Source organism: Prinia subflava, chromosome 2, assembly GCF_021018805.1.
Source record: "Prinia subflava isolate CZ2003 ecotype Zambia chromosome 2, Cam_Psub_1.2, whole genome shotgun sequence".
NCBI classification, from domain to species: Eukaryota; Metazoa; Chordata; class Aves; order Passeriformes; family Cisticolidae; genus Prinia; species Prinia subflava.
This window is the reverse complement of record NC_086248.1, coordinates 24,019,521-24,045,802: the sequence shown is the minus strand read 5'-3', so window position 1 is coordinate 24,045,802 and position 26,282 is coordinate 24,019,521. Positions and strand designations below refer to the sequence as shown.

Here is a 26,282-nt window from a genome sequence, read left to right as displayed (position 1 = left end):
CATAGAATCTGAGAACAGCAGAGATTGGAAGAGCCCAGCCTTTTAAGGGAAAGAGAGCCTAGGTGAGGTTACGCAGCACCCTGTCCAAACACATCTCAAAAACTACTTGTGGTGGGAACTCTACACATCCCTAGAGAGGTTGTTCCAGTGATTGGTACCTCTTACAAAAAACCCCACAAACCTTTTGTATAACTAGATGAAACCTCACCTGTGGGATTGCATTTTATGGAAATGGTTTGCTCTTGTTCACCCCTGGGAAATGTATGGTTTATCCCAAGTCTGTATCCTCCCTGCAGTATCCTGTATCTGTAACCTCATTGGCTGGAGAATGTTACCGCGCCCCTTTGAACCTCTGTGTTAAGAATGCAAACGCAAGGGGTCTCGCCCTCTTTGCCCCCCTTCCCCTGGAGGCCTCCGGACGCTCCCCTCCCCTCTCCTCCCTTCCCTCTCTCCCTTCCCTTCCCCCACTCCCGCAGGACCATGCTCCCTGCCTGGAGTGGGACTCTGAATAAACCCTCATCTCATCAGCACCCCACCGGCGTCTGAAGTCTCTTTGCCTGCCAGCACAGGAACCCCACAACCCTCTAGGACCCCGGGGGTCTCCGGGGGGCACTCCCTGGGGACCCCCCAAAATTTAAACTACAACACTCACCTACTGCTGGTTGTGACATGATCCCAGTTGTAGGTCCTCACCATATCTAGTCTCCCTAATATAAAACATAGGTATCCATTTTGGTTGTTTCCATTTCCCATTTCTGAGGGAACACTTGTTTAAGATATTTTTTTAACAATAGTGCAGGTGGGGAATAACTTCATTCACTGTGACCTCCTGTCCCTTTTCAATACTGTATTTTTAACACATTAAGAGTGGTTATAAGAGGTTATGCCAGCAGGTTTTGCCCTCTAGTGGAAGGTGAAGCAAAACACAACATGTAATTAGAAAATAACATTCATCGATTGACCCTGTGGACACTGACCACACATTTACTGGGTGGCTGGAGAGACAGTGAGGGAGTCACTGCATTTTATTCCTTATCCTAAAGGATGAGAAGTAGAAAGGGGAAACTCCTGGGAACTAACAGAGAAAATAGTCCAGGCTTAGTAAAGAACAGAAAGAAATTCCCATGCTGTCAGGATGTTGTTTACAGAATGGGCCAAACCTTCTGAAATTTCAACACCTTGTCCTGTGTCTGGTGTGCCATGTTCTCTGATACTGCAAGTATTTACGACAATAAATTAAATAACTTCTTTTTGAAAACATTAACACCTCCGACTTCAGTTGGGTGGTACAGGAAATAATAGGCAAATACTGTTAGGAATTTTATTAGCATATACTGATTCAAATGTTAAATATTGATCATGAGAACAATATCAAACTTTATCTTCCTTTGGTTTTCAATGAATGTTAATATTATAGATCAAAACAGAAACGTTAAAAATTCTAACTGATGAATATTTGCTTTTGGGGTGAAAAAACCTCTGTTTGTATTAAAATAGCCCAGTATTGGCATGATTATTCTGTTTGCCAAAGAACAGCTGACATGACATATTAAAAAATTACACTATCTTAGTTATCTTCACGTTACCTTAGTTACCTTTTTCCTGACTTATTCACTTTTATATTCAAATTTCTGAGTTTTTAACATTGTTTTTATTAGCAACAGTAAATACATATTTTCATTATAAAAAATGGTTTTATTGGTCATATGAACTATCTGTTTGTCCATGTGAAAGCCTTCAATGAACCAGGAAACTTGCCAAAAAGTTGATTATAAAATCTTTTCTGCCTAAGTAAATATGTCAGCCCAGTTCAGTAAACACTTAAACAGAAATTTTTTGTTCTATTTAAACCGGTCTCTCAGATGTGAAAAGGTGCTTTTGTTCAGGATGTCTCAAAGACAGAATGGAAGGTTGATTTTAGTTTTAGTTTTAGTTCTGGTTCATCTTCATAAGTGAGTAAAATGGTAAATTCTGTAAATCCCACAGAATGGAGGGGCCAATATCAAACACTGTTGACATTGTCTATTAACCTAAACTATGCCTCTATCATGGAAAGAGAAAGGCATTTCCAGGTATTTCTTCAGAGTCTGACAGCTGATTAACATGTATTCTCTGCAGAGATGATAGATTTTTCCAAAGCAATCTTGACTTCCTGTCAAGTGTGCCTGAAACTAGTGACACGTATTTCACATTGGTATTTCCCCTGAAGAGAAAACCACAGCATAGCCTAAAGAAACAGCACCAAAAAACGTACATTATACATCTCAGAGTGGGATAGTCTCTCCTGGAAACAAGGTTTGATCATTTGCAGCCAGATTCTGTGTTAAAAAAAGAGGAAATATAAGGGATGCAGATGAGAGGTTCCAAACAGCATCTTTTACGAACTTCCACAGCCAATGCTTTTCTAGGGCAGGGGCTCTCTTGAGGTACTATAAATACCTTGTGTCAGCTGCTCATCAGAAAGACTTCAGTCAAGGCGCAGAACACAATTTGCACCCTAAAAACTCATTAGCCAGTCCTGTTACCCACACAGATCAGACTACAGAGATTTTTTTGTCCAAATTTTCCAATGCTGTTTCAAAGATGATAAAAATGTCAGCAATAACATCATTCACTTTGTACTGGCAAGAGAAAACTGCTTGTAAGGATGACAGATAGAGACACTGGAAAAGTCTGTATTTCTCTCAGATTAGTCTTGCTTCACTCAATCACCAAGGAAAAAAGAAATACCTCATTACTTTAGTGTAAGTAAATGTTAAAACTAATCTGAGCATAAGGGATGAAATAGATTATTTCTGCTTTAGAGAAGAAATAGTTTGAATGAAGAGTGGAGCCTGTCCTAGCTGGTTTAGAGAAAGCAAGGCCCAACACAAGCTGTGTCCAGGAAAGGAAAAGCTGTCATATCTCCAGGGAAATTGGACACACAGGTGTTTGGGAGATTTAATGAAACAGGAACAAACCCAATGTTAAAACAGTGTCTGAAAGGTACAAAAGATGGCTGTATCTGTATATGAGCAGGAGCACTCTGGGTTTTTTTGCAGGACTCCAATAAGACTTTTGAGACATTTAAGTATTAAACTAGTGAAAGTGCATACACAGTATTTTTTGCTGCTTTAAGTTGTCAGTAGTTAATAGTGTTTCTGGTTAAGAAAACCCAATATATATGCTCTTTTTGTGACTAAAGGATAAAATCCTTTTTGAAAAGAGATTTTCAAAAGCTTCGGGTTAGAGTCAAGGAGACATACGCAGGTTTTGGCACACATCTTGCACTTAAATTTTGTCAAGGCTGTTGACACAATACATCCTGGATTCTCACCCAGTTGGCTGGCTATCTAGACCAGAAACTCCACTGTGATGTGCTTTTGAGCCAAAGAACCAGAAAATTTGTGACAAGAGCTGTGATTAGTTCCAGCAGAAGCTAATGCATCATCCTCCAAATGAGTGAGCACGAGCAAAGAGCGGATCAGAGCCCTACAGCAGCCCAGCCACTCCAGGCCAGCCCTGCCTCCTGCTGTGTCTCTTCAAAGATACCAGTCCTGCCTCTATTAATGATAAACCTTTGCAAACTGGTCACACAGGTTCACATCAAATGGAGCTAATATCTCTTTGGTTCGTCCTTATCTTTCTTCTTCCATTGCCCAAAGTAATTTATTTTTTAAATGACAGAGGGCTCTGTAAACATTCCTGCTAATAAATATTTGCAAGCACATGAATTCTCTAACATTCATTATGAGTCATTTTATATAATTCTGTAACAAAATGCTCAATCTTCCCCCCAAAAAAATTTTGTTTCCATAATTTCAAATTAAAATCTTCATAAGGCTGTCATATCAGCACTGCTACAGAGTTATATCCAGTTCCAGTGTATTTCATGGTTCTTTTTTGAACAAAGTGGAACATACTTAGAAAATTCCTGGAACGCTACTGAAATCTCCTAAGAGGAAAAAAAATCTGTCTCATGATGGGAAAAATACAATCTCCAGTAAAGGCATCTAAAAATGTGGGAAGCCTAATACTGTTGGATTGGAACCTCAAAAATATTACACTCTGTCTGTAACAAATGTTTGAGGGGTGGATATCCGCTAGGTAATAGTAATACCAGTAGTATAGACCCTCAGGGAGAAAAAAAAAGGTGGCGGCATATGCTAACATGAAAAAAAGGAGCCAAAATAAACTGGGGTTTTCCCTTGATTTATTAAATTTTATTGCACGAGTGTAAATCTATATACTCTGTACCCAGAACACAGATGATGAAAGATATCTGTGAGCTGAACTACATCCTTTCCAGATGATCTTTACTAATTTAGATATTATTTTTCTCTGTTAGTTAATGTGGATTATCTGCATGAGATCATCTACCTTTAAAGGAAAAACTACTGTTTATTTTTAAAGGAAATGGACTTTTCCACATAGTGATATTTCTTAATGAAATGCAAGACAAACAAGCTACTCTCTGGTGTGCAGAAAACATATGTGTTCAACAGAGAGATGTGAAGCTGAAGGTCAGCAGTTACAGCTGGCTGCATCATTATGTCTCAAACTGAATGTCACCCATAGTCACCAGTGCTCAGTGTCACACTGAGAGGTTTGGCAGGGCAGGGACGTACTGCAGAGGTCTAAGAAATATCAAAAGAGATAAATTAATAAAGCTGATGCCATCTGGAATCTCATCTCCTCTCTATCCTCCTCGAAGATGCAGTCTGAAAGGGTCTGTGCTTTCAAGATGTGCTACGTGAAGGAGAGGCAGCGATGTTACCTAGAGAGGTTGTTGTTGGCAACGGTATTAGAAAGAAAGGAAGAGAAAACTCAGAGAGAGGGAGAGAATAGAAATGTAAGAGCTGAATCTCCCAGCATGATTGGGAAGACCTTCAAAGAAAAACAGGGAAAATCTAACAGTATGAGCACTTTGGCCCACAGTCAGTGCCTGCTAAGTTCTTATCTGAGGACAGATTAGTAATTAGAACTAGCTCTTCCACAGAGAGCAGAATGCTTAGCTCCCAGTCTCCTAGTTTTAATTCCCAGCTCTTATATCCCATGAAAGCTGTAAATTCACCCAATTTGGGGCGAATACTGGTAGGAAGAACTCCCCCTCTTTGGAAGTCAGCCACCGTACAGCAAAAAATGCTTTTACTGAGAGCAGGTGAAGGGGGAGAATGAGTCATTAGTCTTTACAAGCTGAAAAACCCATGGTTAGGGACAACCAGAGCAATTTTCAAGCTGTTGTCTTGGCACCAAGCCCAGTTTGACAGTCAGCGCTGCAGCCTTCCTACAGGCACTAGAACCCCTCAGGAAAGTTTCACAGGTGCTGTAAGATTGTGAACATCCACTCTTGGGCATCCAAGTCTCCTCCTGATATATCCCACAAGGGATACAATATCAGCACCATGAACCTACTCTGGGAGGCAGGAGCTGAAATCAAGAGCATATACTGTCTTGTTCAGCACTTCAGTGTTTTCCCTAGATTCACACATTATTATACTATTAATTGTTCTATGATACCACGATGAGAATCTCTTAGTCATTTCTCACACAAACAAAACCAGTTTCTGTTAAGTAAATTCATCTGAATACAAGTCACTACTTCTTTTTTCAGAACAAAGATGTCCTAATAAAGATCTTCTAAAATAACAAGTACTTTACAGCAACTTGTAATATTACTTAGCTTAGGACAAATATACCAATTTATCAGTACTGTAAAACATACAACATAATTAATTTAAATAAAAGAAGCAAAACTGAACCTACTAATTGTGAAATTAACTTTTCTATCTATTAAAGACAATGCAGTATTTGTTTTGTTCATTTTAATATGTATCTTTTATATAAAATAATATTGCCTTCTGTTGTAACAACAATGTTGGACTTTTTATGTTGTCGGTATTTCAGTAATAGGTGCCACAAGTAATTTATAAAGTGTAAGTGGACTGATTTCCACAGTTAGCTTCAAATGTCATAATGCTTCAAACTCTGGCAATAACCCCAGGTTTGTATTTGTCTGAAAAGATGAAGTTTGGTGATTACATAATCCTTTCATCAGTAAAACTATAGCCAGCATAACCAGTGTCCAACCCTGATGAAAGGGGGGTCTGAACTGCCCCTGCCTTTGCAGGAAGGCTCTGCTGAGGTGGCCTAGGGCAAAAGCTCTCTAAAAACATGTCCAAATAACTCTCCTGCTCTTTCATCCCAGGAAAATGGCAGCACAGTACCTTGGCATCAGAAAGCTTTCAGAAAGTTAAAGCATGGATAACTATCACTATCACATCACTATCAACTTTCCTGTAGTCACTGAACTCAGCTACTCACAGTCAACCTCAAAAGTTCAAAGTCAAATTGTAAATCACTATTTTTATTCTTTTTTTTCTTATATTTTATATAAACTCTACATTCTATGGAAACCTTTGATGCTACCCATAGGTGTTGCTGGAACCCACTCATACCACATTTGTTTTCCTCTGTACTGCTGCAGTACTCTTGAGGAATTCTTGGATTTTTCAACATAAAATCAGAGCTATGGAGAGGAATGAAGAGAGCTCAAATTAAATTCTTAATTAAATTTTGTTTTAAAAGGAAGAAGAGAGGGCTGCCATTGCGAAAATGTCTAATGTGAGTATAGAGGCACAGGAATAAGAGAAATTCAATTAGCAAGGTATTTTTTTCACATAATGTCTGACAAGAGGACTACTCGCTTCATTTTACTTCCCTCCAGATGGAAGATTCAGAACATACTGAATAGGTTAATAACAAACTTACGGGGACATTCAGATTGTGTATCATATTTAAGTTTTTTCCCAATAAAGCATATAAACACAAATGCATGAGGAAAGGCTGTCACAGCCATTTATCTGGAGTTTCTCTGAGGTAATGCCTCATACAGGTCAGCACAGTTCAAGATGTGTTTTTGCAAAGTGATCCTACAGTTTCATGTAGAGGGCTGTGGGAGAAGACAGCATCTTTGCTGCCCCACGGGCTGTCCATCACATGTGTACCCTCAGTCTGTGGAGGGACATGGATACAGACCTGGGGCACACATGGACCTGGGGGAGCTATGTGATGGAAGGGAAACAGAAACACACTGGGGCTCCTCGGCAGTCTCCATTGGAGAGGAAGTTGTGAACCTTGCCCAGTCCTTGCTGTTATTTCTCTTCAGAGAGGATTCAGGTCTGGGCCCCAGATGAAGGAAGCACTTTCTAGTAGATATGAGCTAGGCATCTGTTTGACAGGGAAGCACTGGACTTCAACCCTCTTTTTTACAATGTGTCTTACAGATTTCATGAAAAGATTGTCTCCTCAATATACAGGTTTTTACATCACCAGAAAAAAAAAAAAAACAAAAAAACAAGGATCTATTTTTATTCCTTCATCTTTAAGGAAACTAGCTGAGGCTACAAAATCCTTCAGAGTGAGAACTACTCACCTGCTCAATATTTTGATCACTGATTTCTTCAAGGTACTTTTTAAAAGGATTGGGTTGATAGGGCTCCTCCTTTTGCTGTGCACTCTTTCCTTTCACCAGCACGGGACGAATGACACCAGGTTTTGTCTTGACACACCCAGGAGAAAAGAGATGGAAGAAGGATCACATAAAATACCTTACAATTTACAGAATACTTGTTAGACAAATCAATTCTGGTGGGGCTGTACTGACTATATTTTTTAAAAAATTATTAATGACAGGTTTCACCACCAAAATTATTCAGGTGTCATGCTGACTGGAATACTTCTAATACAGATCATGGGCAAAAGTGCCAAGAGCTGCTTTTAGGCACAGAACTTCATCATTGGCATGTGTTTATTACTGACAAAACAAATAGCTACTGAGCTGTCAGACCATGGTTTGTGGGTTTTGCTGGCTGTTTTTTTTTTTTCCACTGGCTGTTCAGCTGCAGCTTGATAAGTTCAACTCACACTTTGTGCACAGCCACACATCTGCTTTCGCACTGGGCTCCTCAAAACAGTAACTGTGAAACAAGGAAGGACAACCTGTGATGCTGTTAACTTACACCCAGGCAGAAGCATGTTAGGAAAAGTCTTACTGGGGAATAAACCAGTGATTGCATGCTGGATTTTATAGAGTCATAGAGTCACTGAATCACGTAGGTTGGAAAAGACCCTTACAAATCAGTGAGTCCAACCATAAACCTAATACTGCCAAGTTCACAACTAAACCATGTACCTGAGCACTCAATCTACACATCTACACATCTATTATATCCAATGAGTGGAAATTTTAAGACAGAATACCAAAAGTGGAGACATACTATTGATTTCAGGTACTGTAAATGATGCAAATGTAGAATAGAATTGTTTGGATTGGAAAAGGCCTCTAAGGTAATAGAGTCCCGCCAATGACCTACCACGGCCAAGTTCACCAGTAAATTCTTTTCCCAATAATGCACACAAACACAAATGCATGAGGAAAGGCTGTCACAGCCATTTATCTGGAGTTTCTCTGAGGTAATGCCTCATACAGGTCAGCACAGTTCAAGATGTGTTTTTGCAAAGTGATCCTACAGCTTCATGGAGAGGGCTTTGGCTCACTAAGAGCCACATCTACACATCTTTTAAATTCCTCCAGGGATGGTGATTCAACCACTTCCCTTTGCAGGCTGAAAGAATTTTTCTTAATGTTGAGTATAAACCTTCCCTGACATGACTTGAGGCCATTTCCTCTTGTCCTATCACTACCTCACTACAATCTCCTTTCAGGCTCTTGAGAGTGATAAGGTTTCCTCCGACCTTCCTCCAGGATAAACACCCCCAGCCCCCCTGGCCCCTCCTCACAGGATTTGTGCTCCAGACCCTTCCCCAGCTCCGCTGCCCTTCCCTGGACTCACCCCAACCCCTCAGTGCCTTTCTCACAGTGAGGGGCCCAGAACTGGACCCAGCACTCCGGGTGTGGCCTCAGCAGTGCTGAGCACAGGGGGACAATCCCTGCCTGCTCCTGCTGGTCACACTACACTGATACAGGCCAGGATGCCACTGGCCTTCCTGGCCACCTGGGCACACACTGGCTCATGTTCATCTGCTCTTCCAGCAGGCAGCTTCCCAGGCACTCTGTCCCCAGCCTGTGGCTCTGCATGGGGCTGTTGTCACCCAAGGGCAGGACCCAGCACTTGGCCTTGTTAAACCTCACACAATTGGCCTCAGCCCATCCACCCAGTCTGTCCAGATCCCTCTGCACAGAACCCTCCCACCCGGAAGATCAACACTCAACTTGTAAACTGGCTGAGGGTGCATTAAATCCTCTCATACAGATCATCAATAAAGATACTGAGCAGAACAGGCTTCAGTACTGAGCCTGGGGAACACCCCTTGTGACCAGCCACCAGGCAGATTTACTCCATTCACCACCCCTCTGAGCCTGGCCATCCAGACAGATTTTCTCTCCAGCTCCCTCTGAGGTTCCCCTGTCTCAGGACCCCCTCTGTGCACCCACGGCAGCGCTCCACTGCCGATCATGCCAGCACTACAGCCACTCACATCCACGACAGAGCGACAGTACCTTTAAGAGTTCCGTTGGAAAAGCACAATTTTAGAGAATCTTAGCATGGACATGTGATACCCATCATTTCAGACAAATTGGATTATTTAATCAAGAAAAAATTCCTTGGTTAGCAACCAGTCAACCAAAAAATTTGACTATTAACTTCTCAGTTTAGTATATCTATGATTTTTTTTAATTCTTACAGTAAGATCTGACAAGATGGATTGTGGCATAAACTCGAAATGCAGGCTAAGGGATAATTTTAAAATAGACATGTTCAGTGAGCCAAAAAAAGGAAGAAAAAGTATACTTTCTCACTTGAATTTTAAAAGTAGTCAAGTCTTCGAAGATCTGTGATTGAATTTAAACTTTAAAATGAGTCAGTTGTATTCTCCTCTGTTATGACTAACCCATAGAAAATAAGTGGTCTCTGTCACAACTTATGTAGGTAACAGGACTGCCACTGAGCTCCTTCTGTGTCTGCAGCACTGAGGGGCATCTTGCCCAGTTGGGACTGAGAAATAAGTGTTGTCACAGCTTGCCATCCTCAGTATTCCTCCAGGTATAAAAATGCAGAGAAGAAACTAAATTCACTATTATATTTATTTATAAAATAAATATGCATACTTAATAACACCATGCTGTCTATTTATATGAGCAATACACTTGATCAGTCAGTCTGGAAAAAGAGAAGCTTATTGTCAAAGTAAGCTTAAAATGATGCAGCTGAGATTGCTGGCTGTATCCTGTAAACTGAGTCATGGATCACCTTAAAACAAGATCTGCATGCATCCAGCAATGACAAGTCAAGAGTCCATTGGAGGGGAGAGCGGAGAGGATGTTTTGAGCTCTGCTTCTGCCATGGGAAAGGACAGAACACAGCCCAAGGTCTGAGGTGAAGGAAACAGAGGCAGGCAAGAACACAACACACCCCGGGAGAGCAAGGCCCAGGGAGCAAAATATCTTCCCTTAGATTTGTGTTTTCTACTATCCCTCCTCTCTGCAGACTGGGGCCCTTTCATTTGTCCCATCAAGTAAGAAAAATATTCAATCGAAAGCAAAAAAAATCAGCCATGCAGTGATACTATTTTTTTAAAGAGTAGTAACTGTCAAGCTGCAGCAAAAACATTTCATTACAAAGATCAACTTTTTCAAAGATGTAGTGCTTATTTAATGAATTCATAGTCCATTGTTCCTGACTATATCTTTGTAGGATTCACCAAAAGATACTTATTTTTCTATCAACATTTCTGAAAAGCATCCGTAAAATGTCTGGATTTCAACATAAAGGTAAATATAAATTTAAAAAGAAAGGTACAGTTGTTGTCAAGTCATTATTATGCAGACAAAGGACATGTGGCCTTCTGGCACTCCTCCAGACCATGCAACCATGCAATTAAAAGCCCATTGTGGTACCTGAAATCATCAAGGATAAGCTACTCTCCTTTTGTAAAAAACCTCTTCCAAAAGCATGCTGTAGAAATGCTTTTAAGGAAGCATTTTCTAAACAACATCATGTACTCAAGTGCTGACTGAGTCATATGTTTATGTCTGACTCTGCTAAAAGAGTGACAGATATCAGCCAGCAACCAGAATTCTGAACACTTCATTAGCACCCTGACAAGCTACATAAAAATCTTTGATCCAAAACTAAGAATTTGAACTCTTTCTTTGATGACAAATGTCACAGCTGACATGCTGAGAAACAATCTAAAACTAAGTTTTGCCAAGGAAACTCTTGGTCTTCCTACAACAACATAAAAAATTGGTAAAGGCTGCTATGTAGCACGGGGCTGCCATTGTATGTGTACAGAACTTTCAGAAAATGACACAGGACCAAAGCGCAAGTTCCAGAGCTGACCCATAATCAGTGATACTGACCCAGTGCCAGGGCATTCTCTGGCACAGGTTTGGCCCAGGTCAGCAAGTGCACAATTAGAAATAAGCTCCAGGCTGGGCCTGGGTGCCTCTCTATAGGCAGCATGGACAGGGCCACCCTCCCCAAGGAACAGAAGTTATTTTGCATGAAAAAGAGCCTTGCATATTATCTGTCTGAAAAGTCAGAAGACTGAACGTGGACAGATGTATGGGCACTTTCATCTCTAATTTTTTGTCATTATTATGACTCTGGTGGCCCCTGAGATCATGCTGAGACTGGTGGGTCAGGTCCCAGTTGCAACCCCATTCCATCAGTGACAGGACATGGGCGATTTCCTGAAGCTGAAAGAGGGCAGGTTTAGATTAGGTATTAGGAAGAAATGATTTAGTGTGAGAGTGGTGAGGCACTGGAACAGGTTGCCCAGAGAAGTTGTGGATGCCCTAATCCTGGTCAGGTTGGATGGAGCTCTGAGCAACGTGGTCCAGTTAAGGGTGTCCCCGTCCACAGCAGCAGGGTAGAAAAAGTCACAGAGTTCCTCAGAGATCTAGTTGGGAATCTGGGCTTTGAATTATGGATGCAGGTCACATAGAAAAGAATGTCTGGTAAGATGGCAAAGTTTGCTGGTAATATTAATTAGGGGACTAAAAATATTGACTCAAGGACTTACAGAGAGATCTTACAATACTGAATGAATGAATGATAAAAGGCAGGTGAAACATAACTGAATTCAGCATTCATACATTTCACAGCAAAAAACTAAACTATGTCCTAAATTTGCTCATGCACCAATGAACTAATTAGCCGAGAAACAAGCTCTCACTACTCAGGAAATATATCTTGACTTCATTGTGTACCATTCTGTGCAAATATTGGCTTGCTGCTCAATACAAGTAAGAAGAACTAAATAAAGTATTATAAATCGTTAAGAAAGGAATAGAAATAGCAATTAAGGACCTTTTCACATTTTTATGTAAATAGACAGTTCTGTATTCAGGGATATACAAAAGCAGTTGATGGTTTTAGTCTCCTAATCTCAAAAACAAAAACCTGAAATAGATATTAAAAAGGGCAAGAAGGATGATCCATGACATGGGACAGTATCCATACCTTTCAAAGAATGAACAAATCATTTTTAGTTTTCTACATGAAACAGAGATGACTCGTAGTGTTAGGTCTAGGTATAATTGTTAATACCTAGGAAAAAATTGATGTTATTTAGAAAATAGAAGAAGAAAAAAACCAAAGGAATAAAGTACTATTTTGTACCACACATAATTTAAAAGTAAAGCCTATTGCTAGAGGATGTTATAAAGACCAAAATATAACAAGATTCAAAAAGTAACTAGGAAAATCATGAAAGAAGTTATAGTCAAAGATTGCTAGGAGATGAAATTAACTTAGGAAGTCCCTAAGATTCCATTAGCTGAAATACATGGGAAAAAATTTTCATCCACATCTCCTTTTTTCCCTAAGCATTTATTAGTGGCCACTGTCTCTTGTGCAGGCTCCATGATTTCTCTTCTGACAATTCTTCAGAAATTTTGGCTCCAAAAAGATGAAATTGTGATCAGAGCTAAAATGAACATCTGATATATAATCTCGCTTTCTTACTTGATCTTACCCTTGCTTTTCACTCATTAAAGCATCTTTGACGTAAAACAGAGTGTAAGAAGAAAATAGATGCTAGAATCTTTTTGCATTGAAACAAAATTGTGCAAGTGGAATATTAAAAGTGTCCAAGAACTAAACTGATGTCAAACACCTCAAGATTCAGCATGACTCTGTAGTTTGGCATTTGGCCCATGGGTTTACAAGCAGTGTCAGGATTTGTAACTGCTTAAGACAGGTGTATATTCAATGCAGAAAAAAACCCCAATACAGCTCTGTAGAAGCAATGCAGCTTTGTAAAAGGATATTGACTGGAGTTTTTTTCAAAGGATTAAGGAAGCAAATAATTAATAAAAATTTGTGCTTGTGCAAATTTTGAAAAACAGTGTATCACAGCTGTGCTATACATACCAGCTGACTCTCAGTTACTATGGGCACCGACTTGTAAAGGTTGGCCTGCAAAAAAGATGAATATATACACTATTACATGCAATATCTTTGTGATTATATTCATAACAGAAAAAAAATCCAGGTACAGCACTAGGCTTAACTACAGAAGGTTTATCCACTGATGCGGTGGTACGAGAGAATATAAAACATTCTAATTTCTAGTTTCTTTCTAGATATGATCAAATGCCTGTTAAGATGTTAGGGTTGTTTTTTTTTTTTTTTTTCCAAGAGCAACAAAATTTCCCTTTTTCATCTTTATTTAATCTTAAAACTTAAATCTTATTTTTCTGAGCCTGCCATTATGTGTTAATTTGCAGCATCAATGTTTTTAACATTATGAATATGGCTGGGTTGAGTATCTTCTCAACCTTTTCTCACTTTACAGTAGGAGAACCAGAACAATCCTGCTTAGGCATATATGTCAATAATATGGATATTAATTTTCCAGTTAATCATGAGAAATTCTTATCTAGAGAATAATTGTATTATTATTAAAAATCAGCGGTATCATCCCTAAAGCCAACAGAGATGCATTATCATTAAATGATGAGTGGAATCATATCAAAGACCATACAGTTTTAGAAGCTGTTAAATTAAAACTGTAGTATTTAGTTGTCAGCTGTTATAAACTGAAGTTAGTTTTCATACTTTTTATACACTCCCTTGCTGTTTATACAATCACTTACATCCTTAAAAGGTTCTGAAGTTCATGAGAAGATAAAAGGCAGCTGAGGCCAAGGCAAATGTATAAAATTTTAATTTTTAAATGGCAGGCTACTTCAACACACTTCTATAATCTTCTATTTTAGATAACCTATTGAAGTAGGTAGCAATATTATCATGTGTGCATACATACTCTTTTATATGTGGTGGTTATAAACAATACTTTAGCATTACTCATAAACAAATTTAAGCTCCTCTTTTAACCAAAAATGCCCTTAAGCAACATTTTGAGAAGCATCTCAATATTAGTTATGTAAACACAAAAAGGAGATAACTCTATGAAAACCACTTCTGTGTGCCCTTGCACTAATGGCCAGAGGACAAACCACCACCTGGATTATTACCTGGGGCAGAAATAGCCTTTTTATATCCTACTGAGGAAGCAGAGCAAGAGAGGAGGAAAGAGCTGTGATGCACCTATGCTATTATAGACACCTGATACATCCCTCAGGAGACTCTGCTGCAGAGTACAGCAGTGGCAGAGTACAGGACAGCCTGGACCCCTCCAGTTCAGGCACCACAGCGCAGCCTGGGGACCTCAGTCTGTCTCCTGACACAAAAAATTCAGCACATCTGTACAGTTTATAGGAAAGATTAGCCTTCCAATAAACCTCTGTGTTATTCCCAAATGTATTTTAAAATATTGATTTGTTTCATTCATCTAGAAAGTTCTGGTGGAAACAGAAAAAAAAAGTGTTTGTAAGGGTGATTTTTGATGCCATCCCTAGGCCATTCCCTAAGCTGGATGCCTGAATTTATGGTATATGTCCGTATTCCAGTTTTGGGAGCTGGAGATTTGCACTGGAGTGTTATTAAATACACTCTGTTCTCAAAGACTACCTCTGAAGTACACTCTTTTATTTCATTAAAAAGCTCTCCTCTGATATTCTTCCTAATTAGTATGAGCCAGCACAATCTGTCAAGCAAAAATCACAGTATGCAATAAAATATGCATACTGCCACATTCAAGAAGAAAAACTGAATTGATCAGTCAAGCTTTGTGCTGGCATAAAACTGGGAGATCTCTATTGCTTTGCCAGCACTGCTTTGATTTGAGGTTCAATAGAAATGCTGAATGATGAATAGTAAGCTGAGATTTCTCACCACACAACTAAATGAGTTGCAAGTAAAAGGTGGAACCTGCAGTAACTGTGTATGCTAGAGAGAGTCAAAATGTTAATTGAGTTTAATGTTTCAATAATTGAAGAAGAGGTAATTGAAGAAATTGAAGGGATGGATTTCCTACAGTGGGAAGACACCTCAAGTCTCAAATGCCAACACTGTAACATATGTGCTTGTCTATGCTAGTCAACATCTGATATCACAAGCAGATGCTTGCTCAGACTCACCCAGGATTGTTTAGGAGCAGACAAAGTGAGTGTTTTTGCATGCAAAATACAGAGTATTTGTAAAGTACTTACATATCTGGTTTCACGGCCAGCTGCTTTCTGCAGTGTTGTTGACATCTTGTGAAAAACCAAATAGATATATAATCAATATATTGAGTTACTCTGAACAGTAACTCCAAGAGATGTTCAAGAGAATTTATTAATTGCTCAAATTCAGGAGAACTTATGTTTTCCAGAAAGATTCACACCATACATGAGACCAAGGCATATTTAAGTTTTGCTTGTATGTTTATTATAGAAAATACTATAATTAAAATTAAAATATTAAAAAATAATTTTACTGCTCAAAAATATTGATCCTGCTCTATTGAGGATGGCATTTAATGTGAGAACTCTCTTAACAAAATGCTTATTATTAGACAGCCATAGGTATCATTGCCCCATGAAACTGAAGTTATATTTGCTCACAAAACACAAATTATTACCTCTCCATGTTTTCATGTGCAAGAATTTGCTTTAATTTGACTAATCCATGACAATATCAAGGCTTTTACTTATGTCTTTGACCTACTTTTACTTTTAAGCACTTTTTGACCTCATTCTGAGATCCTCAGCACTTTTAGCTTGGTCCCTATGCTACATCCTGTTAAGCTCACCTTTTACTCCCCTTTATTTGATTTCATGACTGCTAAAAGATGCCTTCCATTCTCAATTGTCCAAGGAAGTAGTTTTTGGACACTCAAACTAAGCTTGGTAGCAGCATTTTCACCACTCCAGATTCTTCAGGCATTGGAAAACACACTTAGTAACACTGTCTGCACATCCTTTTCCTGCTATCACATTTCTGTCTTTCAGCCTCTTAGAGTCCAATTCACCACTGCATGTTGATTGACAGAAGTAATTTCAAAAATGAAAATTAAATTTGAGTTGTATATTCAATATAGCCACTGAGAAATGCTGGACTTGAGCCCTACTCTTGCATGGTGGACTGGAGATTCAGTAGGATCTTTTGAATGGATTAACTTTTTGATGTGTTCATCTGCCATAAATTGCTTTCCTCCCATTTTTTATTGGATTTCTGCCATTCTTACTTTCCCATAGCTATGAAAAGTAACTTAAATTCACCTGGAGCAAACTAAATGCAAGACCTTCTTCCCTAGGTTAGCCATCCTTCTGAACCCAGAAGGCATATCAGTATAACTTTATGAAACCAGAAGCTTAGAAATAGAAAATTAACCCTGCATCTCATTATCTATTTCTTAGTTATCCAGGAGAAAGAGATGTCACAGACATCCTCCTTCTGGGAGTGGTGAGACTTTAAATGAAATCAGAACTTCAGAGCAAGTCCAACTATTAGTTTAATACTCCCATTATTTGAAAATAAATAATGAACTGAAAACAACCCCAGTGTTCTGAAAGATGCTTCCAGCCACTGAAGCTAGAAAGCTAGATTGGTTGCTTTGTAGTAAGGACACACGGATGGGATGAAGTCTGAGAGAAGGCCAGGGACCCTGCCCTGTGGCAGGCAAGATATGAGAGATTTGTAGCCTCTGAAGACTTGATAAACTATTTCTCTTTCATAATATATCTCCTTCTGACTACAGGAAGGCATCCTACAGCAAAGACTGCACTGACTCCAGGGCTCCAGTTCTGTATTTCCATGCTTCTTTTTAACCACCAAACACTTCTGATGTTGCATTTCTCAGCTGCAGCTTTGACTTGCCACTGGTTTTACTGTTTCTGAGAGGTTTGACAAATCAGATTAAAACAGACAATGGATCATAGTTAGATGACTTGTTTGAAGGATGCTTTGCACCTTGGCTAAAGGAGCTTTGCAAAATAGGTTTGTATGTATTGATTGTTATAGTGACAATATTAGTGACAGTGCCTTGTGTACTTCACTGCAGATGATGAACAAGGCCATCAAAGAAGTTTTTCCGTTCAAGACAGAGCAGTCTCTGTCCACTGATTTTGCCTGCCTTTATAATTACTTGAAAAGAGCCCTTGCCTTGGAGGTGGGTTTATTCACCTACCTTGCCAACATCTGACTCTGTGCTCATTTGCAGAAAACTTGGAGAAGACTCACACCGGCGCTGGAAAATTATTTTCAACAGAGAATGGACATATTAATGACAAGAGACAAAAGGAAAGGAAGATAATAAGTCCATTCCACATACTGATGGCTTACCATAGTCAAGGGGTCCTGCAGGACTTGATCAATGACAGCACACAACTCTTCTGTTTGTTGTCTGAGCTGGGCAGGGGAGCACATCTGAAAAGGGAGGATGGATCACTCAGTTAAACTTTGCTTTTTGCTTTCAAATATAGATCTGAAAGCTAAATAACATCACTACCTCTGAATGAGTGTCCAAAGCAGTGCCTTCAGTCACACTAGCAGGTTTGGTCGGCTCTTCTAATGCCTGCAATTCAAGAGGTATTGGTGTGACACTAAGTTGAAAATTTTGAAAACCAAGCAAACATACACTTTTTCGAATACTCTGTTTCCAAAGGTGGCACTTTCTCTTTCACAATGGAAAGATGGAAAAAAAAAAAGAAGAAACTACAGGCCAAGTAAAGTTCTTTAGGTTACCAAAACCTGATTCAGAATGTAGATATGGTTTACAGAGAAGAGAGTATTCAAGCAGGGTGAATCATCTCCACTTTTGGAAAATCAGAAACTACCAGTTCAAATTGTCTTCTCCTTCAACAGTGCCCCCTCCTTCACAGTAAACATGACACAGTGAGTGTGCACGGTGTGCCACAGAAGTGTTGGGGCCTGCGTGCTCTGTGCCAACAGAGAGCCAACAGCCCTGAAAAGGTGGACAAGGCAGGGACCCAAACACACAGAAGGCCTTTTCCTTCAGTAAATGTTTTTTGTAAAAAGTGTCTCCTGTTCAAACAGGATGGTGATTTCACCATGCAAAAAAACCAGTGTTGCCCATTCTTGGGTTTTAGTCTGAAATCAGAAATATATGAAGCAAAATATGTTCTATACTCTATTTGTGATCTCACACTAATCAGGTATGCAATCTTGCCAAAACAAAACATAAGCTTCCTTTACTTGGCTGTACCACTCACTTTCTTACACCAGTACTTGACGCAGGTTTGAGAACAGTGGAAATCAGTTTGCTGAACCCTTCACTTTATAAGGGTCACAAAACACCCTCAAAAGCCAAAATCCACTGCTCAGTTCCCTTTTCATCTTCATCCAGAATCTGTGAAGCACATTTTCCCTGCCATCACCCGTTTCTGCTTTGAAGTGATTTTCAAATAGAAACCGTGCTGAGACCAAAAATTACTCTGGAAGCCTGCTGATGTGTCTGCTGAAGCTGATCTACAGGGAAGGGAACTGCAGGGTTTGTGGAGGTTTTTTTGTTTAACACATTATGTTTTTCTATGGTTTCATTTTGTTAATTTTGTTTCTTTTAAAGTATAAGAGAAAAAAAGAGCATTCCAGTAAAGCCCTTCTTCATGTATGTGGGATTCTGAGTTAATGGACTGGTTCCACTGAAGTGGGTGTGAGGGCTGCCAAATGCAGGAGACATATGTGCACCTGTGATGGAAATGTCAGAATCTTTAAAAAAGAAAAAAGAAAAGAAGCATACTTATTTCTGAGTTTTACTTTCCTGAGTACATTTGATTTCTTTCCTTGTCCAGCTACTGGCAGCATACATCTGTGTACATCTAAGTGAAAAGTTAATGACAATTTACTTTTAAAATTATTATAATACCACCCACAAATGATCTTGCACAAAAGCACATTTATGGAACACCATGTCTTCTACTAAAATTAGTAGTTTCTTTCCAAACATTTCTTCCTTCCTCTCTATCTCTTGACAAATGTGTTTGCCTTACAGTAGTTGTAATTCAAAACATAAAAGTGATTCACTTTGATATACAGAAGTTAATGTAATCTTTTCCCAAGACAGACCATGAAAAGATAGTCTTTGTCATCTCTGAAATCTCTTTCTCATCATTGTCATCCAGCTAGAGTTTCAAAAAGACAGACAAAGTCCTGTTGAAGAGGAAGGCTCAGCCAAAGAGAGGTCATCACTGCACTCAAATACAGTGTCCCTTGTTCAATAAGCAATAAAATTAAGTAGAAGAGTCATTTCAGTACCTATTAGGGTCAGGATTGACAATGCAGCCTGACGTGGAGGGATGATGAGTTTGAATGTGAGTTAGGAAAAAGGAAAACTTTTAATCACTCATGGGTTTGGAATGGGGAAATATCTAAACTTCTCAAAACCCTCAACAAACCAGTAAGATAATAAACATAATAAAGGGATTGTTAAGGAAAAAACAATATATTTCTGTTTCATATTCACTTCACAAGAATAGTGGGTGAACAAAATCAAGGGTAAGAAATAACTACCCTGAAGATTTGGGGGAATCTTTCCAGAGGAATTGCAGCTATATCCAGAAGTCTCTGTTCAGAATCAAGACTGGTTCGGTTCAGAAACTGAGTTCCCAACTATCTTTTCATTTTGGAGCCTTCAGTGACTAAGGAATTCAGGAGAGTACAGCAACAAGGTCTGTGCTCTCATAATCCCACTGAGTTACAACCACCATGCACAAGCTGTGCTAGAAAAAGCTGCAGTGTTCTCCCTTTCTGTGCCTTTGGGAAAAGAAAATTTTAATCTTCAAACCAGTTAATCTAATTTCATTTACTCTTAAACCTCTTTAATTCTTGTCTTTTTTCTTTCTTTTTTCTTTTTCCTATTTTTTTATTTTTTCTTATTTCAACAGATGAGTTCTCCAAAAAAAAAGACTAGAAACAAGAAACTAAACTTTCTATAACTGTCCCTACCACCTCTAAAAAGATAAATGATTCTATTTAATCTGTTGTTAGCTTTTCAAAACACATCATTTTTTTCAGCATACTTTCTTTTTATTTTTAGGTTTCCACATAAAAAAAATTGGAGATAAAAATGTACAATCACTTTTTTCAAAATTACTGATGTTATCATGCAAAAATGTTATGATTAATTTCTATCTACATACTGCTGATTAGCGCACTCAACAGTATTCAATATTCACTTCCTATGCTGATGGTCTAACAATATTAGAAGTGGAACATTCTTATGTAGACATTCAAATTTTTGATTATATATGAAACAACAGTTGCATCACATTTAAAAGAACATTGTAATTTAGATAATGAAAATGTAAAGCAATTTAAATGAAAATTAAAAAAACCAGTTGCTGAATCACTTCTTTTGTTTTTCCTTGAAAAGGGCAATTTTGGGGGTGTGATGCATTTGTGCCGTGGACATCACTGATGACTACAACCCTTCCCTCCTCTTTGTTCCTTTTTGATTGCTAAAACTGTATCAGAGCTGACAGGATAGTGGTAAATCATCCAAACAGAATCTCCAGTATTTCGTTAAAAGATGAAAGGTCCAGGCATCATACAGGAAATGTAGAACATCATTTCATCCACCAATGGACCATATTAATAGAAAAAGAAAAAATTAATTTTGTGACCTAGATCTGATATAGCTTTGTTCTTACTGTATTGTGAAAGCCCTGGACTGAGCATAAGTTTCCCATTGCTCTTTTCCTAAGCTCTCAGCACATGCAAAAAAATCCCACTGTATAATGGAACTTCATATATCATTGATTCCTTTATCTCCTTTCTTGAAGATTCTGTGGGATTATCCTGAAATTTTTACGGAAATTATACTGAGTATTTTCTGTCCTATAAAACAATTAATACTGAAAAGAGCAAGGCCCATGAAAAATGAGCTCATAGGCTGCTCGTACACTGGCACATTTGATTATTATTGCAGACAAACTAGGTCTTTTATTTAGTCCTACAAGTGGACAAATTATTGCCTTACTTTCTTACCATGCAGCATTTGTCTTTAGCCTTGAGTAACACTTTGATGTGAACACATAATCTGGATGCAAGAAATTCACCTAGTAAGTGCACACCAGATGTATTTGGGGAAAATTAAAATCTATTTTTATCAAAATATTCTCAACAAAGTCTTGTCAGAAATGTTTTCCAGGTCCAGAAAGTTCTGACAGGCTTGGTAATAGCCAATTGTCCAGCAGTTAGGTCAATCATCTGAGAGTAAGAAAATTGGCTTCCAGATTCCTGCTATATGATTTCAAGGGGCAACCTGTATCTGCATTTGCCATGATCAGTTCCTATAGCAATGGATTTTTGATAATACAATAACTAAGAGTTCCTAAAGGCAAGAACTTAAAGCTGGGTCTTCAATGTAGCTGCATGCCGCCATATTTCCTCAGTTGCATTTCTTCCTTTTCATTAAAAACAAACAAACAAAACCAAAAAATACAACAACAAAATCCAACATACCTTCTTTTTCCTTCTGCATGCAAAGGAAAATATCTTTCTTTATTTTTTTTCTTTCACAAGGAGAATATACTGCACTGCCTACAGTCTGTTTGTAGGCGATAGGATACAATTACCAGGTCTTTGGAGTTTTCCAAGAAGTGTAGCAAAATATGGAAAGACTATTTTACTTTTTCTACATTTATTTAGAATTGAAATTATTGTTCTCTGCTTGCAATTAGTTGATAAATGCAATCCAGATGAGACAACATTTGCACATCTTCCATCCATAGCCAGTCATACATACTGTTTTTCAGAAGACTTGGTAAGTGTGGGATCAGCCTCAGCTGTGAAGCAGGTTTGTTCCATGACACATTCCATCATCCTGGGTTGTAACACTTGTGCCACACTTCATCCCCAGTTCAGGCTGAGGGAAGTCTGAGCAGAGTATTTGCAACACCAAGTTTGTATGCCCATGTTTCTTTCCACAAAAATGATGCTCAGACAAGGGAAATTCACCCCAATCAGTATGTAGAGGGGATGTGTACCTGGACAAATACAGCAAACTCATATTCCCCTGCACAGACCTTGCTGCAGACCCAAACCTCCTGAATTGTTAAGAGAATACTTTTTTCGTTTGTAAATCCAAAGCTTACAACAGTTTTTGGGTTACAGCTCAAATTTTACATAATCCTGAAGATGAAGTTGGACTTGTTTTAAGAGACTATTTTCAAGGTCCTTGAAAGAAAGGAGTTCATAGGCTGCTCCTACATTGACATATTTGGTTATTATTACAGACAAACAAGGTCCTTTATCGCTCTACAACTGCACAAATTATTGCCTTTCTTTCTTAACATGAGGTATTTAAAGTTACAAATTTTTCTGTAGCTCCTGGAAATAAACTCTTCATCTATCCATTTTGATTGAAAGACATTGTAGTAGATATTTGATAAACACAACCTCTAAATAACAGGCACATTACTTTTTAAATAATACACAATTCAGAACGGAATTTTGAATTAGACTGTGATCACATCCATGTAATTGTAAAACCTACACAAGAGTGAGTGTCTGCAGAAGGGTGATTCACTGTCTCAGTGTTAATAAGGCCAGAAGAAATGACAGTGCCCACTTAGTATGATGTCTTTAAACCACAGGACTATCTGGAACATGAGGAACTAGAGAATTGTCCTGCCTTGATATTTCAATTTTTGTGATAAAAAGCCTATTTCAGTCTCTAGCAATTTTTTCTAATGATTAATTAATTCTTTCTTTCAAATTTTTGCCTTAAGCCTATATTAAGCTTGTTCAGCTTCCTCTTGTGGCCAGTGGATCCTATCCTCCGCTGGGCTGAAGAGTTCAGTATCGCAGTCTGTGGACCTGCCTCAAAGCTCTGGATTTGTGTGGCTGTGATGGCACTGCTGACTGACCCTGGTTATCATCAGCTCATTACCAGCACTTCTGCCATCCTTGCTCAGGCACTGGGGAGCTGTGCACTTGCTGGCAAGGACATTACCCTGACATCCTTGCTGCCATCTCAGCTCTCTGCAGAGCAACCTCCTCTTGCTGCTCCCTGACACAGCCTGACCATGCTGAGGGTAAGTCCCTTAAAAACAAGTTTTGTTCTTCTGGCTGTGAAGTAAGTTATAGCCCAGTCTCTTTAGAGATATCCCAGATAGTGCGTTTTGTGAGCAGAGAACAAGTGATGTGAGAAACATCAGGTTCCTACAAACTCAAACAGCTGGGAAGTTTGCCAGTCAGGAGATTTGATGAGGTTAAGCCACTTCTGGGTTTCTCAAAGTATACGCATATACAGCAAATCAGCCTGTTCTTCTCTACTAATGGGCACATACTTGAACAACTCTCTTTGAGTAAGAGTACTGGAGGATGAGAAGAACATGTTCTAGAAAAGACACTGAGGTGATGACAGCCTAATGGTTTCATAAGCAGAAGTTGAAAAATGCCTGTTTAAATCAAAGCATCTACACAAACATAAAAGAAAACTTGAGAAAGAAAGTTAGACACCACAAGAAAATTTAGAGGCAGACAAATCATTGCACCTTACATGGCACATGATTGGCAGTTTTCTGTCATGGGACTTAATTAATACTGCAGGTGAATTCTTACTAAGATCACCCACAATACAACTCTGACTAATTTTGTTTCTCATGACCACTTAAATTAAGTAATGTAACTACTCACACAGTGGGACTAAGTTGACTTCTGACAATGTGCATTTCTAATTTAATCACAGAACTTTTTAGCACCTTAGGCTAAAAAATGTATCTAAAATTATGTTGTATTTCTAATCATATCATAATTATTTTAATGCTAATAAAACATCACTTATGCAGTTATAATCTTATTGTCCTAAATCTCATTCTTTTTAATGCTGTGTATAAAATGGGAACAGCATAATTACTGTTGTTGAGCTAGAATGTATCATGAGTTCCCCATCCAACACTTTTGAGGAGAATATTTGGGTATTAAGGCTTGGTAAAATGGGACCTGAGTATGCCATGTGACTACTTCATGGTTTCTCATAGGAGTCAGACTCTAAACTCTTATCAGCTAAGACAACGGGACTCGTTGAGGTGCACTACAATTAGCTGCTGCTGCAGATCAATAGGAGATTGTTATCCATAATTCCCAAGATGGGAGAAAGCATGTGCTCAGGAAATGCTGAAACATGCACTTACAAAGTTACTTAGTCAAGAGTCTCTCCTGAAGGCAAATCCTATGGCAGAGAATTGATTTCTCATTAGTACTTCATGACCACTTTCACTACTGAAGGATACACCAAGGCTACGGTTTTCCGTAAATTGGTAGATAACCAAAAGTCTATCTAAACACAGATTCTTTGGAGTCATTACTTTTTCTACACATGCTGGTGTTAGATTGCACAAATCAGTTTTATGTATTGGGGATAAGTAACATGCAGATTGCAAGCCAATGCCGCAGAGAGCTCCAGCAAGACTATCAAAAGAAATCTATTTTCTTATGAAGAAGTGCAATCAGACAGCTGACATAAACCCACTAGTTTGCATCGGGAGTGTGATCTTAGAGTGAGTACCCTGCTCAGAGTCACCTGCCTGGCTTGGGTTGCAGAGGGGTGCAGTCTCAGAGTGCACAAACAGTGCCTTTCAGGTCAAGTCAACAATGAAGTGGTAATTTAGGAGTCCATCAAATTCTTCCACCCACTAACAGGCTTTTTGATCAAACAAAATCCTCCCAAAATACATTCTGTAGGGGTTTAGAATCTTTTGCATCACCTATTTTCCTTTACAGAGCCATTTTTATTGCACCAGATTGCAAGCTAAAGCAAACCTAACCTTCATCAGTGCATTCAAGATTTAAGTAAGGGAAGGATCAGGTTTTATGCAAAAGATTTTAAAAATCATTCAGTAGTAAAAGAACTTTGGAAAAGAAAGTAATGTCTGTTTTTTTCTGAAAAAGAATCTGATTTATTGCACTTAACTGATAATTACTAGATTACAATCAGTAATATTTCAAGGAAAAAAAATCATCTTCAAATCTTGTACACAGTTAAGTTCACCCTAACCAATAACTTTAGGCTTTGTAAACTACTAGTGAAATCAACTGAGCCATATATGTGAATAAATATTTAGATGTGTAGTCAGGAATGCTTAAAGAAATTAATCAGAGGCTAAGTTCCTCAACTATGTCTTGAACAGAAAGCTTTTTTTGATAAAGCTATAAACTGATGTTAGCATGATTAAACACGTCGTTAAACATGCAAGACACTTAACTCATTGATCATCAGAGAAAAATTTCATTAAACCTAGCTATTTTTTTGAGAAAAAATAATTTGGGAAAAATATTTTAAAAATAAATATCTAAGGGTATTTTGAACCCTTCATGCAAAGCTTAATTTTCAATTGACTTTCCAAGTTGAATTGGCTGAATACGACTATACAGCCCAGCCTTTGTTGACTGTGACTTTGGTACTAAATCAATGAAGTCTGGGGTTTGAATCTCTCTCCCTGCCCTAAAGAAAATGATTGTTACCACAAACTGCATACTGGGAATGGCCCACTGGCTAGCTCTTACAGTGTTCAGAAGGAATGGAAGTTAGAGGTCAGAACAGTGGCCAGGATGGTTATCACAGACAGCTGGTCAAAATTGCATATTTTGGGATATTAAATTTAGGGATATAAGCACAGCTGCCCAATAATCGTTAACTGACCAAGATCTACTGATTGTCAGGTCCCAGAACAGCAGCACTTCAGACACTTTCCAGTAATAAAACAGATTTTGAGATGTTGCCATAAAAGGCAATTCCTTTAGGACCCTGGGATTTTTTCCTTTATTATAGTAAATTGATTTTCAGAAATTCAGAATAGTGAAGTCTTTGATCTTCAGTGAAAGTGGCTGATCCTGAAAAATGGCTGGAATTATAATCCTGAGTAGTTAGCTCCCAGAATTTACATTCTGCCGAAATGTCAGAATTTGTACACGAAGTTG

At 38.6% G+C, this 26,282-nt stretch overlaps 1 protein-coding gene across 2 annotated transcripts in view; it reads right to left on the bottom strand.

The window, feature by feature from the left end:
• MLIP (muscular LMNA interacting protein) overlaps nt 1–26,282 on the bottom strand; it is a 105,202-nt gene that overhangs the window by 18,372 nt on the left and 60,548 nt on the right. For both annotated transcript variants that reach the window (XM_063391839.1, XM_063391840.1), the window contains 6 exons: nt 17,848–17,913; nt 17,682–17,765; nt 17,527–17,586; nt 15,566–15,610; nt 13,383–13,427; nt 7,415–7,540 (listed from right to left, as the gene is read on the bottom strand). In XM_063391839.1, the coding sequence (XP_063247909.1) occupies nt 7,415–7,540; nt 13,383–13,427; nt 15,566–15,610; nt 17,527–17,586; nt 17,682–17,765; nt 17,848–17,913 (426 nt within the window). The remainder of the gene's footprint in view (nt 1–7,414; nt 7,541–13,382; nt 13,428–15,565; nt 15,611–17,526; nt 17,587–17,681; nt 17,766–17,847; nt 17,914–26,282) is intronic.